Below are 15967 nucleotides of genomic sequence, written 5' to 3'. Positions count from 1 at the left end.
CAGCAGCCTTTTTGTATGCAATGATCAGAATGTGTAGTAGCTTCCTAGTAAACACCGAGGAGTCGGAAATTGAAGATGGCGACTTAGCCCCATGTAGAAGTTACACATCTTTTTTCTAGAAGCTTCTAGACTCCATCCAATTTCTTTTCCCCTCCCCTACTCCAAACTCCATTTCTTTCCTTGTTCTGTTCAAGCCAAGCATCAGTCCTTCTTTCTGTAGATGGTGTGTCTTTCAGCAAGTGCCCCAGTCCTCTTCTCAGGGCTGCTGGTGCTGCTGAGGTTGTCCAGTGTCTCATTTTTGTGAAGAGCCTGTCATTTCTTCTCTCAGTACACTACAAACACACACAGGCAGGCTTCCTGTTTCATGGGGGCGTCCTGTGAACATCGTACCTGAAAATGAAAAATGACGGCCTGTGAGATAATTCAGTTAAAAAGAAGCCAGGGAAAATCCAAATAGGCAGGGCTGTGGTGTGTAGGTTGAAAGCTGTTTTTTACCCCCTGCTTCCTCCCACTCTTTCCTTACCGGGTAAAAGACCCGGTCTGTGCCTGAACTTGCTATTCTGAATAGCCTCTTATCTGCACACATTGACTGATGCTCACATCCTGTTTGCTACCAGCTTAGAATGCCCTGAAGAGGGACATTTCTATTTCTGCTGGGTTTGTTTCAGTGTCTTTGCAGGCTGGCTCTCTGCTGCTGCCTGTGTCATAGGCCTTTTGATTCTCTCCTGTGAATTTGAGGAAACTCACTTTTTCTTTACTCTTTCTATGAAATAGCAAAATTATTGTGGGATTTGGAATGGCATCTGGAAAAATGAGGTAGACTTTTAAACAGAGGAATAATTTATATTGAGTCAGGATTTGGTTAAGTATTTAGACTTTGATTAATGCTCTGGTAATGTAGAACTAGTATGCCCAGGAAATAGCATGAATAAACCTGTGAATTCTTTTCTTGCCAAGATGTAGGTTTTGATTAGGGACTTGCTAGCTTCCTTGGAAAAATTATAGATTTAAATACTCCTTTTTTTTGCACACCAATGAGTTCAGATATTATTTCTTTAATGTAATCACTTTGCTGTGTTTAATAATAAACTATCTGCGCAATTTCAAATCTGTTTTACTGATGGAGGTGCTCAGGGAAGCTGATTATCCACTCTAAAATACACTTGATTCAGTGGCTCATGCTGCAGAAGTTTTCTATGACAAGCTTTGTTGTGTCTGCCACTTACAGTATTTTACCAGTTGCAACCTCTGTGTAGCCATGCTTTCAAAAATGTGGACACCTAAAAAACCCAAGACAAAAAAATCCTGTAGTTGTCAAGTCTATTTTTGAGATGGCTGTGTGGAGATAAATATTATAGGGAGTCTTCTTACAGTTTTAATGAAGCTTACTGTGAATTAAACTTTGAAGACTAAGCAAGTTCATCTTCTTGCTCCTTTGCCTCTGCAGCAGACTTAAAGTGGGAGAAAATATGTCTGAATGGGTCCCACAACGAAAAGTTCCTGCATTGTTCTTTTCAGCTTACTTCACCTTGAGGATGATTTGGATGAGACCTGACAATGTAGCTTTCTTTCTTACCTGTTCCTTCCTCCCTGACTTTGTGGTAGGCTGCTCATCTCCTGGGGCTGGGTGCAGGTTCCCCAGCTGTGGCACAGTGGGGGCTGGTGCCCTGCACTTTCAGGGAAGGTGAGGGGACTATGCTTGCTGCCAGGGTGGAAAGGCTGTGTTTAACCCACACTCCACAGTGGTCTCCTGTTTGTGCTTGTGGTGATGCCATGGCCCTGGCTATCTCCAGGCATCCATGTGCTGGAGCTGGTGTGGGAAGAAGCTTTGTGCACTCACGCACTGCTGCCAGAGGAGACCAAAGGTACAGCTAGTGACCTGTGACATGGCAGTCAGTGGAGACAGGTGGGTGGCTTAGCAGCCCGCTCCCTGTCTCTGCTTGCACGTGTAATTTCCTTGCCATCTTGAGATTGGAGCCTCCCTATGTTGGAAGGCTCTGGTGCACTTGAGGTGTGTTTTTGACCCTCCCTGGAAGACTTTTATGGCCAGCACTCCAGAAGATGCAAAAGAGGTTATTGCCATAGGTGGTAGTGCTCTGGCTCTGCAGACTGTCCCAATGAGGGCTTGCTGCTTTCTGGCCGTGTGCAGGTTTCAGTGGTGAGCCTCTCAGGTGAGATTTCTTGCTCAGTCTGCGTTACAGTAAAAAGGAGATACCAGATCCCAGTAGGTGAGGAAAGCCCTTTCCCACAGGCACTGTAGTTCTAGCCCCACCAGGGTGCCCAGTGTCTTAGAGGGAGTGTGGATACTGTAGCTGCTGGGTTTTGACCTCCCCACAGGAGGCTACTTTGCTCCTAGAGCTAAATTGGTCTTTCCCTGGTTTGTCTTCATTGCAGAGCCATTGATTTTACTGTTTAATTTAGGAGGTATTTCTCCAGAGGCTTGTGGTGGTACCTAGTGTTTGGGTGGAAGAAGGAGTTGTGTAGGCTGCTTGCAAAAATGCCAAGTCATGGTGAAGTCCCAGTTTTTTCTGAGTCCATGAGGTTTCAGGTTATAACATTTGGGCTGTTGAGGCTCCTGAAGCCAGGCCCTGCCCTGATTAGTTTATGCTGATTTGGGCTGTGTGAACGAGATGAAAACTTCACTGCAGTCATGAGTTGCTTCATTTTGGAGGATGTTTGCAGCACGGGGAGGTGTTTTGTTTTGCTTTCCGGGGTTTCATTCAGCCATGAGAAAGAGGAGGAGGAAAGAGGAAGATAGTAAAAAATAGGTGTCTCTGAATCTAGCATAGAAATGGGACACAAGCAGAGTGGAATGTGTACGTAAGTAGCCAAATTAATGTGTGTGTTGATGGATGTGGGTAGCACTGAGGTCTCTGTTGCAGGAGGATGGTTATTCTTCAGCATCTGCCTGCTGGAGGTGACAGGGACAGGTTGAGGCAGCTGAGTGGGACTTGGGATGGAGCACAGCTTTGTTTCTGTAAATAACCCAGGAACACTTGGAAACCCCACATCCAGGGATCCTCTCAAATGATTTATCAAAGTGCCTGGTTTTTCTCCTCAATACATTGTGCAAACCAATATTAAACACTAAGCAAGGAAAAATCGTACATTAAATAAACAGTTATGAGGGAAATGGTGCAAATCCATTAGCTTTTGTCAGGTCTTCCTTATTTCTATTTTTATTTGTCATGGATAATGGATTTAGTACAACCTACTCCCTCTCACACATTTCTGCTAGCTGTTAACCCCTTCCCCTGGAAATTCACTTGCTGTCTTATTTCGTCATTAATACAGCAGTAGGCAAAAAGTGACCTGTAAACCTTTACCACAGATATAAGTGTTGAATAATTTTTATAATATCTGTTCTGTGAAGGGTTATGTTTTAAAATTGTCCCTAGGTTTTCATATATGATGTAACTATACATTTGTAAGAAAAGGCAGTTTCCAATTGTAGATAATATGAAGGGCATGGATATTTATTAGTGGGTATTTATTAGTGGGTATTTAAATGAGTGCACCTCTGATATGAAATTAGCACACCCCACTAAATGGACTATTGGTTTGGAGTCTGGGGAGTTTTTTTCCTTTCTGCCGTGGTTTTTATAGGTGACCTTGAGGACTTCTTTTTTTATTCTTTTGTTTCTGCATCTTCTCAATTTTCTTTTCAATTGTGTAGGGATAATTATACTTTCCATGTATACACAGAAATTCTGTAGGCTGAAACAGCATTATTAGTTCTACTTGCTGCTCAGTCTCCCTCAAGTGTGCCTGTGATGGCCAGTCATGATGACAGGCTTGTCTTCTGGGCTCTCCTGCTTTCCCAGCCCAGTCTCCCTGCATCTGTTTGATCTTGCACTTCGTTCCTCCCTTGCAGTGTCTTAGCCCGTGTTCTTCAGCACCTGGACTTTGCCTAGCCTAGGGAGACTTTGGGCAGCATCTGGGGTTGCTAGGTACTGCCATGAAACAACATCAGCTTTATGTGGGAGGCAGGCATTGTTTAAGGGCAGTTAATGACACTGCTTGCTTCAGCTGCTTGCAGGATTACTGTGTGGCAGCCTAATAGCTTTATAGGGTGGTTTGCATATAAACTCAACAAGGAGATATCTAACAAGCTAAATACAACTCTTGGAGTTGGGTGATGCAGTGCAACACCTGACCCTGTTGGAGGAATTGTTTTATGATGCGAGCAGTGGGAAGGTAATGTGTAGGAGATCCACTGCTGGCTGTTAGCAGTCATTTTATGTGAGCTTACCTGTACTAATGGACACATGCTGGTGTGCTGAAGGAGCAGTGGACCAGTTGTGCCCCTGGGCAGTAGGTTACCGTGACTGAAATAATGGTAGAGAATCATTCCAGACCTGGTGTTGAAGTGCCCCTTGCAGGATGAGGAACCTGGACTCTGGACACATGCTTTGGGTTGGCAGTCTTGGCTGCAGCTCAGACTTGCTGGGTGTCTAGGTCATGCACTAGAAGACATTGCTAACTTCTCTGTTCACAGGTGGGGAAGTGCTGAGGAAAAAAATAGCTTAAAAGCTCATGAATGCCTTCATTTGTGTAAAACCCACAAGCAGTCAGTCCTGTGCCCGCTGTTTCTTTGCTCTGCCTGTGTCAGATAGACAAGGCCACAGGCTCTGTGCCTGTGACACTACTAATGGGGCTCCCTGCAGGTTGGGGAGTGAGTGGGCAGCCTCAGAAGGCACTGCTGCAGAGGGCAGGGCCTTTCACTCTGATAACAGATGCAGGCCCAGAGGTACAGAGAAAGCATCAGATATGTCTTGTGCTGGTGAGACTTGAACTCCTTTAATATTGGAAGACCACTGGACAGTGTGCATTTTGGCAGCAGGATGTTGTGCTGCATCTTGCCTCAGAAATAGATTGAGTATTTTTGACTATGGAATACCACAGCCTTCCCTTTTCTCAGCTGTTGATTCTCTGTGCTGATCTGGCCTCTTTATTCCTTTATCATTGTTTATTTGTATGCTTGGCTTCCTTTTTGTTTTATTTCATTTTGAGACAAAGTAGTCCTTTTCCTCTCTAACTGTACTTCCATTCTTAGGGAAGTAATATACCCACCCAGCCTCTCCAGTCAGAAAGACAGTGCCCATTTTGTGACTGGAAGAACAGCAGAGACGTGGAGGTGGTTCATGTGGCTGCATCACTTGGGGAAGAACCAGGCCACTTTCATAAAGTCAAATTAGAATAAAAGGTTGATGGCTGGGTTGGTGTCTGGGGTAGCTCACTGAGCACGTGAGCTAAAATACCAAGAGATGAGTGTGAAAACAAAGACTTGGACTTGTATGATTTGGAGTAATGGATGTTTTTAGGCGCAAAATAAGATTTAAAAAGCCCCAACCTTTTGTTTTCTTGAGAAATGCTGATGATTTTTTGATTGAACTGGCTTACTTGGGCTGAACACTGTACTCCAGCAAGCTTTTGAATCAAAACTTTAATTTCATGCATTAGATGAGGATATGTTTATGGTCATGTAATTGTGTTTCAGCTACTAGTCTCTTCTCGTCATGCTTCTTCACCTTTGTGCTTGAGCTGAGCTGTGACTGCTGCTTTACTGAGGAAAGGTTGAAAACATGCAGAAGTGTTTGTGAGGGTTTTGTTATGCTGCATGCAGATACTACTTCAGATTTACTTCAGCTTGGTGTCAAGCTCTTGCCTAAGATTGCCAAACTTTCCTTGGAAGAGCAGGGGAAATGTCTACTTCTCTTAAGTTCATAGGTCAGGGGATTTTTATGAAAATTAAAAGCTTAGTAAGCAGTTGTCACTGTCATTAAAATGCAGTCAAAGTCTATGGTACAATTCTTTAAAGCTGGACATAGATAATCTCACTGGTCTGTGCTAGAAATGTTAAAAGAGAATGAAGAAAATCTGCCCTTAAACTGCATGAATAGTTATTTGTAATTTTTATGTAAGATTGCAGTAAATCTGAGGAATGCGTTTTGTAATAGTAGGAATCGCTGGCAGTAGCTTTGTTTTTCTTTCTTTCGTTCAGAATTCCTTAGCTGTTGTCCTTATTAATTAAAAAAAAAAACCAAAACCACAATAACAACAAAACCCGAACAAACAAAAAAAAACCAAACAAAAACCTAACCAACCAACCAAACAAAACCAAAAAAAATCCCAGATAAAACCTAGCTGACCTCAGATAATTCAATGCTTTGTGTGTTTCTGCAAATAAGTTCAATTGTTTATAAAAAGGAGTAACTAGAGAACCCCCCAGACTCATATGCAAGGTATAGGCAAGCTGTTAGAGATGATAAAGTTTTAATATTGTCTGTGGCCACCCATAACAAACTACTTAAAATGGGAGAATTTGTGTAGGAGAGCAGAGCAAGCAACATTATGACTTGAAATACCAATGAGTAAAGATAAGCTATAGAGTTTTAAACAGACCAGCAGACCAACTTCGGCATCTGATCTTAAATCTTCCTGAGTGCTTGCCAGGCAAATAGTTTGAAATTTGTTATGTAATATATTTTCCAAGTTCTGATACTAGTATGTTAATTCTGCCACATGTATATAAAGGAACGAGTTCTGAGTTGGTTCTGTTTTAGGAGTGATACCCTTCATTTGGAGGAGCATGATACTAACATGAGAGATGAGTAGCTGAAATAAAAAAATTAGGCATGTTCTTGTCAGCACTGTCTGCAAGTGAACGGCATAGAGCTGGCCTTTCAGCAGTGTTCCTGGTTGCACAGGTTCTCTCTCCTTGGATATTGAAAAACATCTCTGCCCTTGCCATCATAGTGCTGATTCAACACAGCATCAGTGGTCACAACAGGCTTGCATTTTCTGGTCTTGGTGAATTTTGCAGTCCTGAACCACTTCTTTCCCATAGTGCCAGCACAGCGTTTGCAAACCTTCAAGGGTAGAGGTATATTTAGTGAAGTATGTGTAATCTGTGTTGTATTGTGGGATGGCTTTGAAGTCACAGGTTTCTTTGCTTAGTACAAGAAAGTTATTTAAGCAAGTCATTCTCTCCTGAGGTGGGTTTCAGAGTGAGTATTGTGTTCCTCTCGGTGCACTTCAGAGCTGAAGACAGGGTGTCATAAGGTGCAACTCAGAAAGTATTTTACTTGCCTTCTTTCTTCTTAATTGCTTCACAATTTCCTCATGAAAATAACCTCACTTTTCTTGTTAAATATATTTTTTCATAGGATGAGAAAAGGGGAATTTGTGTTTAGGAGGAATTCCTGATGATAGTTTGCTGTTCCTGGGAACCAACCAGAAACTTTAGTCATGGTTTCCAGAATTGCTCTGTCTTCTGTGTGACTGCAGTGTCAGGTGGCGAGTGAAGTACCCTGCTCTTTTTGTGGATAGACTCTTCCATCACGCCTTGTTCTCTTAGGTACTTTTGCAGGTCCTTGCTGCCTGACAGCCGTGGGTGTGCTCTCACCACCCCCAGAGGCTTCCTGCACAGGTGTGAGCAGTCAGCAGAGACAACAGTGTCATCAAGGTGGCTGATGGGTTTGTGCTGCTACATTAGATGTGGTGCAATCATAGAAGCTGAAAAATGTGCTTCTGGTCTAAAACAATTATCTTTTTCAGATTCTGGTCTTGGATGTAGTTACTCTAACAGTTGCTTTAAATTCTGTGGTGAGATGCATAGTTCTATCCTACAATTCTTTTTGCTCCTGTAGAAACCCTTCTGTGATCATATTGAACAGTTGGACCTGTAGAAGCTGTTGGGCATTCCCATAGATAAGCATGGTGGCAAATCTGTGTGAAAGGTTTGCTTCAAGCCTGCTGTTGCAGCATAACTGGACACAATGAGCTCAGGATAAATATTTCTTAAAAGTAAGAACCTTTAATACCCAGTAATCTCTCCGCTATTACTTGCAAAGAGATCACCTGTTGTAACAACAATAGGTTCATCCACGAGAAAAAACCTTTTGATGGTGAATTACTGACAGCAAAAGGTTCCTAATCACTGAAGAAGGTGATACTAATGATATTCACAGGTCCTCTGTTACAAACAACTGCAGCAGCCTCCACTGGGTTAGGCAGGGACAGATGTCACAGTGACGTGATTTCAGTATTTGATAGCTTGGGGCTGCAGATGTTAGTTGGTAATGCCCTTTTTTGAGTAATAGGAAATTTCTACTCTTTCTCTTTGCTTTTATGGTTAGTGAAGCCAATGTGGCATTTCAGATGGTGTACATCTGCAGCCCTTCAGTCTGTGTAGCTGCCTGGTTCATACTGCTGATCATTTTGCTTCAAGAAAGCCTAGTAATGGCCACCCATCCCCTCCTGATCTGATAGTGGAGAAGTACAGATCTACTCAGAGGGCAGCTGTTTGGGAGTAGCAAGGTCCTTAACTCAGAGCTGTGTTAAAATTCTCAGCCTGCTGGCATAGCTTAGGTGCATGAGCAGAGCTCTGGAGTCACTCGTGGGTGTCTTGTTTTGGTTTCTCTCCTCCCAGCCTCCAGGCACCTGTGTTGGTGCCCAGCCTCTCCGTGTCTCTGGTTTCCCATGCACAGCCTGGCCTTTCCCCCAGGGCTGTGTGCCAGCCTTGCTGCCCAGCTCACCCCAGCCCCTGTACCCCTGCTATGTGTTATACTGGTTATGCCATTTGTCTTACAAGCTGCTTTCTGTCCAGCCAGAGTCCTGGTTTTCCTTTTTCGGTGTGCTGTTTCACAAGGTGCATCAGGATGTCACCAGGGCTCCTGCTACAGAAGGGAACAGTTCCCATTCCCCTCCCCGTGTCCCCACATCCCTCCTCTGCTTTGCCACAGCTCTCTGAATGCTTGTCACACCCTTCATGTGAGCCAGCTTAATGAATGTAAATTACATAGAATTGTGTGAGAAAAACAGTTTTCTTTGAGGAAAATTACTGAAATGGGCTTATGGAAGAAGGCCCAGGCACATGCAAGGCATCACAGAGGAAAAAATCCCCCTTTTGTCAGATTTCCCTTAGGGTTCTGTTCCCTTGGGGACCATCTTTGTGGTGATGTTGCTGCAGGAGATATGGGTACCTGGAGCTGCTCGTCCAGGCAGATTCAAAGTGAACATGTTACCAGAGCTTCGGAAGGGAAAATTTGGAAATGCCAACATCTCCCTGAGCCTGTGTTTTGTGGTTTCTGTATCTGCCTACTTCCCAAAGCTTTGTTTTGGCCAGACTTGTTTTTATGGCAGTAAAAAGAACAGCTCTGTGAAAAATGTTGTGTTCCTAACACCTTTCAAGTCTGTGCTAAAATAACCAGGGAACAAAATTCTTCAAATAAACACTATCTGGAATTTTTATATAGATGGATGTAGCCCCTGCAGTACCAAAATCTGACCATGCAAACCCAATACAATGGGTTATGTACTTTTTCCCAGCCATTGGTCTCAGAAGGAGCTCAACACACAATTCTTTTAGTTGAGCTTTGGGCAGACAGTAGCTGATGTGTGGGCCAGGTAGTTGTGAGGTATACGCGGGCAAAATCTTTACGATGAGGAGTTTTACTAGTGGATAATGCTATTAATTCCCAACTATAGCAACTGAAGGAGCTGACAAGCAGCATTTTTATTATTTTAAAATTTCAATAGTTTTTCAATTCTACTAAAAATGACCAAGCATAATACTAATAGGTTGTGTAAAGTAGTATTAAAAAACTTCTATGTGCAGTCCATTGGAAGAAAAAACAAGTGAACATTGAGCGTATCATGTACCTTTTCATGGCAATGCACTGACTTTAGTTGCTGGGAGGGAATCAGAATTGGATATTTGAGGTATGAGAGAGCAAATTTGTTAATAAATTGGGAGTTAGTACACAATATTGTGCACAATCTACATATGTATGTTAAGTGGCGTAAAAATGAGTAGCAATTTATCCATATAAAAGATAATCAAGTTTTTTTTTAAATAAAGTATTCAATCAAACTTTCATGGGCTAACTCTGTATGTTTCTCTCTTTCCCTATTAGCCCCTCTGAAGTAGTTTACCCTCAAGTATAGTTTACTCTTGGACCACATGAAGAGGACTTGTAACATTTCCCAATTTTCAATCACCTTAACCAGGAATCAGTGCAGAAGCTGTAACCTGTGTTTGGCAGGAAGGAGGTGGCTGTGCCTAGCCCTGGGAGGAGGTGGTGTGTGGGGAGGTCTGAAAGCACTCCAAGTGCTGAGGAGATCAGGGGGCTGTTATCCATTCCTCAGTCACTTGTTGCCTGGGAGACAAATGTAATCCAGATATTTTTCTTTTGACCCTTCCTTGCTGGTTTTTGATTGGAGTCACTATTGACTTTTGGCTTGGAGGAGGTAGTGAAGCAGCACGCCAAGTGTCATAAGATGGAAATTAATCACTAACCGAATGTCTGAGCTCCAGTGATTTCCTTTCCCGTGATTGCTCTATATATGGGAAGACTAATGACACATCTGAACAGACAGTTAACAAAGCTCTTCACACCTCCCAACAGTCAAGAAGGTTTCTTAACCAGATGTCACTTCAGTTTTCCTTTTTATTCATGCTCTGTTATGTGATTGTGGAAAAACAAAAATAGCTGTCTTAAAAGAGAACATTGCAAAGTTGGCGAGCTTTACCTTAAATTACATTTGTTTTTGCTGGTAAATTATAAGTCAGTTCAGTTGCAGTGAAAATATAGCAAATCTGCCTTCCCAGTGGTTTTTATAACGAGGAGTGTACTTCTCAATATTTTTTGTGAGAGTTCCTGTTTTTCAGTGAGATTATTTTTGGCTTTTGCAAGAATTTGGGCAAGGCACACAAATTTATCTTAACAGTAATGAAAGGTTTTGAAGTCACTCTTCAGTAGTGACTTCATATTGTCAGGCCCTTAGCTTAAACTCACTGATGAGTTTTGGGAAGTAATCTCTTCCAGGTAGATAACAAGGCTGTCTTGGAAGTAAATGAAAAAACAGAGAAGTTTGAAAACAATATGTTGTGTTCCAGTAAGTACAAATAAGGTAGATGATATTTAAGTGCAGCTTTTTTTATAAGCTTATCCCATGCTGTAAGAAGTAAGGAATCCAGCAAAGGTTTTTTCCTGAAAAATTTTCCTAGTTTTGCTCATTGCTTGCTTAAATAAGGAAATTTTATGTTCTTAGTCTGGGTCTTGGATAGAGCATGGAAGTGGAATTTGGGATGTTTGGATTCTATTTTTGACTCTGTCCTTTGCCTAAAAATCATTTACTGGGCTTGTCATGTGTCTGGCTCGTTGTCCCATATTTTAAGAGGGCTAAGCGTAACAACCTCCTTCTTGCAGACTGGTGTGAGAAGTGTGGTGCACAGCTTCCACAGCTGACAGCAGCATGGATCTCTCAGCTTTTGACTTTGCTGAGTGTTGACTTTGTAGTGCTTTGCTGAGATGAGAGCCAAAGAGACTTGCTTGCTTCTCTCTAGCCCCTTTAGTCTTGGGCTTTTTTTGCCGTATCAAGACCTTGCTTCATTTCAAGTGCTGACTCCTCTGTGGCCTCCCAGTAGGGCACCTTTGGGCAGTAAAAGGATGGATGGACTTGAACCCTGGAAGCCATCCTGAGGAGTCTTGACCCCATGCTCCTGTTCCACCAGAGCAGCATGCAGCCCTGCTTCTTTCTGACAGAAGACTGTCACAGCTCCTGTGGGTTGTGCTGGCTGCTCTCCTTTTCTTTCTAGCCAAGTCTCACATGGTGCTGGAAACTTTCTAGGTGCACACGCAGCCATCCACGGACCTTGGGGAAGACTTTTGTTTTTTATTTGTTTTTAATTTGTTTTTGGGGAGGAGAATTTAGTGCACATTTTCTCTCTGTAAGCACTTTGCATGCTGCACTGTGTATCCTAAAGCTGTCCATGGGGCAGAGGAGCACTTAGGAAGTGGTAGGACAAAGATAAAAGTTTTCAAAATGTATCAGGTGTCTGGTTTTGGTCTTCTATATGGTCTAAGAAAATAATGTCCTTCTTCTGATGTGATTGTGTGTGTGTGTCTGTGTGTGTGTGTGTGTGTCTGTGTGTGCTTGTTCTTTAACATGTTAACTGAGAGCTGTGTTTCACTGGTAGAAGTTGAAGCAGAGGAAAGGGCTGGTCCTGGGTTAAAAAGCAGCTAGAGGCAGTAACACAGCCTCCCCCACCTGTTCCAGAAAGCATCAACATTTACCAAAAAATCTTACCACAATGCCTTGAACACCTGTCAGTTGAGTTCAGTCAGCAGTTAGGATTGGTGTTTGTTTTTATTTATGATCAAGCAGAGCAAGACTGCTCCTGAACTATCATTTCATATGCTTTCTTTGTGAAGCTGAGGCAAAGTTTTCATATTTGTTTGAGAACTCATACAAAACAATCCAAAATATCCTCAGCCTGACCTCTGATGGGATTGAGACAAGAAATGAAATTCACTGCTTGTAACTGTAGAATAAACACTGAATTTTAGTGTAATCTTTGCTTTACAGATTAACTGCTGGTGTTGTTCCTTGTGTCCAGAAAGGGTAATTACAGTAACTGTTGTTTTAACCAGTCACAATTTCACAACACACTTAAATGGTTATATTCTGATTATACTGTGGGCTTTTTTTTTTTTTTAGTTTTGGTTCGTTGGTTTGTTTTGGGTTTTTTTGGTATTTTTTTCCCCTCTGGGGAGAAAAGATGATTAATTTCCTCTTGTAGTATAATGGTATTGATGTCATGTGGGTTGGAGGATTAAGTCCTTATATTTTTAAAACAGTTGCTAGGGTGTTTAACCCTCTCCTTTTTAGCCTTGTTTCTGTTAGTATAACAGCAAAAGGAAAAGAAAACTACTTCCAAAAACAAGATACTTCTCTTCAAAGTTTCTGTTTACCAGTTAACGGTAGCTTCTTATTTTTCCAATATGAGGTGATTGGAAAATTGCCAGATATTATTAAATCCTATTAACTAGTAACAAGAGAGAGAGGGGGAAAGAGCAACCAAACATTCATTCTTTTTTCCCCTCAGAATTGTGATTTAAATCATACAGTCATAATACATTATTAATGGAGCAATAATCTCTGGCAAGCAAGTTATATTCGCTTCTGTCAGACAAAAAACCTAAACCCGCTGCTTTTTCTGATAAAAACTGCTAAATAAATACGGCTGTGCCATTAGATCAAATATTTGATTTTTTTTTAATTCTTTTCTCTTTGCAGAGTATTGGAAAGGGGTCCTTGTGGTGTATAGACCCAGAATATAGACAAAATCTTATTCAGGCTTTGAAAAAGACACCCTATCACCCATATTCGCATGTGTTCAATACACCTCCCACATCTCCTCAGGCATATCAAAGGTAAGAACTAGATGCATTTTACAGTTCTAAATGTTTTCCTGCGGTGTTGGGTATGATTCTTGGGTAAGACACTAACTGTAATCAAGCGATGCAGTTTGGAACGTGCGAGTGCAGAAAGCCCGGCTGGCAGTGCCGGTGGTGGCCTGGCCTTTTCAGTGTGTCCAGGGCACCGTTCACCTGCTCGTGCCCCTGCTGGCGTCGGCGCGTTCTCCGAGCAGAGCCTGCAGGCTTCCTGCGACTGCAGGCAGGTGAAATAAAAATGCAGATCAGCAAATGGAGAGCTCTGAAGTGCCCACTTATCCCATTTGGTGAAGGCAGGATTCCCTCACTCCGAGGAGATGGGCTCATTCTGAAGAGATGGGAGAGCTGAGGCTGATGTTGCCTGTGCAGCTACAGGATGTCCACCAGGTTGAGCTGGTGCTCAGGTAGCTTGAGCAGCCCTTGGTGGTGGATGGGCACCTGTGGTGGCCCTTAGGATTAGCCCGTATTTTCTCCTTTGCTTCAGTGATACAGACATGGGGTGGTGTTTTTTGTTAATTTTGTGGTTTTTTGATCTGGCTTTCATTTACGACCAGTGTTAGCGAAGAGACCTAATCTATGGCCGCCATCCGCAAAGCAGGAAAGCAGGCGCTGAGGTTTGGCAGAACCGCTTTCTCTCGATGCTGGTGAGGGCCGGGGATGCGGTTCATGGCCCGTGTGGCCCTCCCCCCTCAGGACGGGGAAGGTGCGATGAGCCAGCCGCAGCAGGGCCCGCAGCAGCCCCGGGACTCAGCGGTGACGCTGTCGGCTCTCGTGGCGGCTGAGATGGTTCTTATTATTTTTCCGCGTTAGCGTTGAGGCTGGCGGCCGGGGAGCGCGGGCCGGGCCGGGCAGCGTGATGGTCGCCCTGGCGACGGGGCGTCTCCCCGGCAACGCGCGGGCCGGGCCGGGCCGGCGCTGCCGCCTCACGGGGCCGCGGGGCTCGGCCGCGCCGTTGCCGCGGTAACGGCGATCCCGGCGCGGCGCTGGGCATGGAGACCCGGGCCCGCTGTTGTGCCAGGGGATCGCTCCGGTGGCCGGCGATGCCCCTGGCCCCTGGATTTTATTCTGGAAACCAGGGCGTGACCAGGGGTGCGGGGTCCCGAGGCGGTACAGCTCGGCTGTCCCTGTGTTCCGTGGGGTGCTGGGGAAACACTGTCCCCAGTACCACCTGTGGAAGTACCCCTCGCTGCTGTGCTTGGCAGAACGACAGATAAATAATTTAGATAATGGATTTAAACTGTAATTTGTGCATTTGAACAAAGCATGTTTCCTGGCCCTTGCTATATTGTTACTGCTGCCTTTTTAAGAATATTTTAATTACGCTTATACAGATTTATTGATAAATTCTCATATCGAGTAGAAGTGTAATGCACATCTGACCTAGAAATTGAGAGATTTTGATCTCTTCTATTCCCCACAAACAAAAAAATCTAGCATACGCATGCAGTTGAAAGCCAGAGGACTCCCATTTTTTTATGGGTGAAGTGACTGTTGACTCAATGGGCTGGGTTTGCCAGAACTGCTGGGTAATGTGGTGGCAGATGTTGGCAGCAGGAGCAATGACATGGGCAGCTCTTCTAGGCTAGGCTGAAGGAAGCAATGCAGCAGCACTGCTGTGAGCAGTCCTTGCAGAGATGAATCCTTAGAGACACCCTGTCTGGGTGTCAGGGAGTGCACAGGGGCATAGCTACCCTGTGTCCTGCACAGCCGTGTGCCCGCTGCTCCCCTGTCCTCATCCTGCACAACCTTGTGCCCACTGCTCCCCTGTCCTCATCCTGCAGAGCCGTGTGCCCACTGCTGCTCCTTGCTTGCTGTGTGTGGCAAAGGATGCCTGCAGAGTCACAGACCTTGGGCAGAGGTTTTGCTGCCCTTTTCCAAAGGGGAGTGTGTGTCCAGAACCTCATAGTGTGTTTTCATGAGTGGGAAAGAGAGGACTCAGGCAGTATGGGATTTAAGAAGCGAGTTTCAATCACTACCTGTTTTCACCACTGCCCAGTGTAGCTGAGGGAGGAGGAGGAGTCTAGCAAAACACTGACAAGCAAGTCCCAAAATGGAAAGGGAAGGTTTTTTTCCTTGGAGCCCATGGGATGTCTGAGCTGCTGCTACACTGCTTGTGCTGCCAAGTGCTTTGGAGTCTTCCTTGTAATGACTGCATCATAAAACAAAGAGCTTGTGTGGTTGAAAGAGCAAATGCCTTCAAATGCAGCAAAGGCCAGGTTTTATATGAAGAAATTGTGGTCTCACTGTTACTTGGCTATCTTTCAGCCTTTCCACTGTTAAATAAAGCTTAATATCCCCATAGTATTCCAAAATATTTATTCAATCTGCTGCTAATGACTGGTGAAACGTCAACATGAAGCTGCTCTAGCTTATCAGTGACTTTTGAATTAATTCTGGATTGGCAGTTACATGGTAATTTTCTGAACATATTTCCAATATATTCTCAACGAGTTGAATATTCCCTGTGGATTTGGAAGAAAACAGTAATCCCATGTGTAAGTGATTGCTTTCTCATGTGTACAAAGACTTCAGTAGGGGTAGAAAATGTAAATCCACTCCACCATGGTCAGATCTCCGGAGCAATACATCGTCATAGTAACAAATTCCAGGGGGAATTTTCCTTATGGTGAAGACAGTACATCTAGAAAAAATCCTTGGGTGGCAGAGGTTTTGCTGTCTGTCCATCTTATGTAATGGAAGTCCACAACTAAGAGAAGCTTTGT

The 15967-nt window shown here is 43.7% G+C and overlaps 1 protein-coding gene across 14 annotated transcripts in view; it reads left to right on the top strand.

The window, feature by feature from the left end:
* FOXN3 (forkhead box N3) overlaps nucleotides 1–15967 on the top strand; it is a 206554-nt gene that overhangs the window by 90623 nt on the left and 99964 nt on the right. For all 14 annotated transcript variants that reach the window (XM_038138081.1, XM_038138080.1, XM_038138093.1 and 11 more), the window contains one exon: nucleotides 13087–13223. In XM_038138081.1, coding sequence (XP_037994009.1) covers nucleotides 13087–13223 — 137 coding nt within the window. The remainder of the gene's footprint in view (nucleotides 1–13086; nucleotides 13224–15967) is intronic.

Source organism: Motacilla alba, chromosome 5 (genome assembly GCF_015832195.1).
Source record: "Motacilla alba alba isolate MOTALB_02 chromosome 5, Motacilla_alba_V1.0_pri, whole genome shotgun sequence".
NCBI classification, from domain to species: Eukaryota; Metazoa; Chordata; class Aves; order Passeriformes; family Motacillidae; genus Motacilla; species Motacilla alba.
The sequence above is the reverse complement of the archived record's forward strand: the minus strand, read 5'-3'. Positions and strand labels throughout refer to the sequence as shown.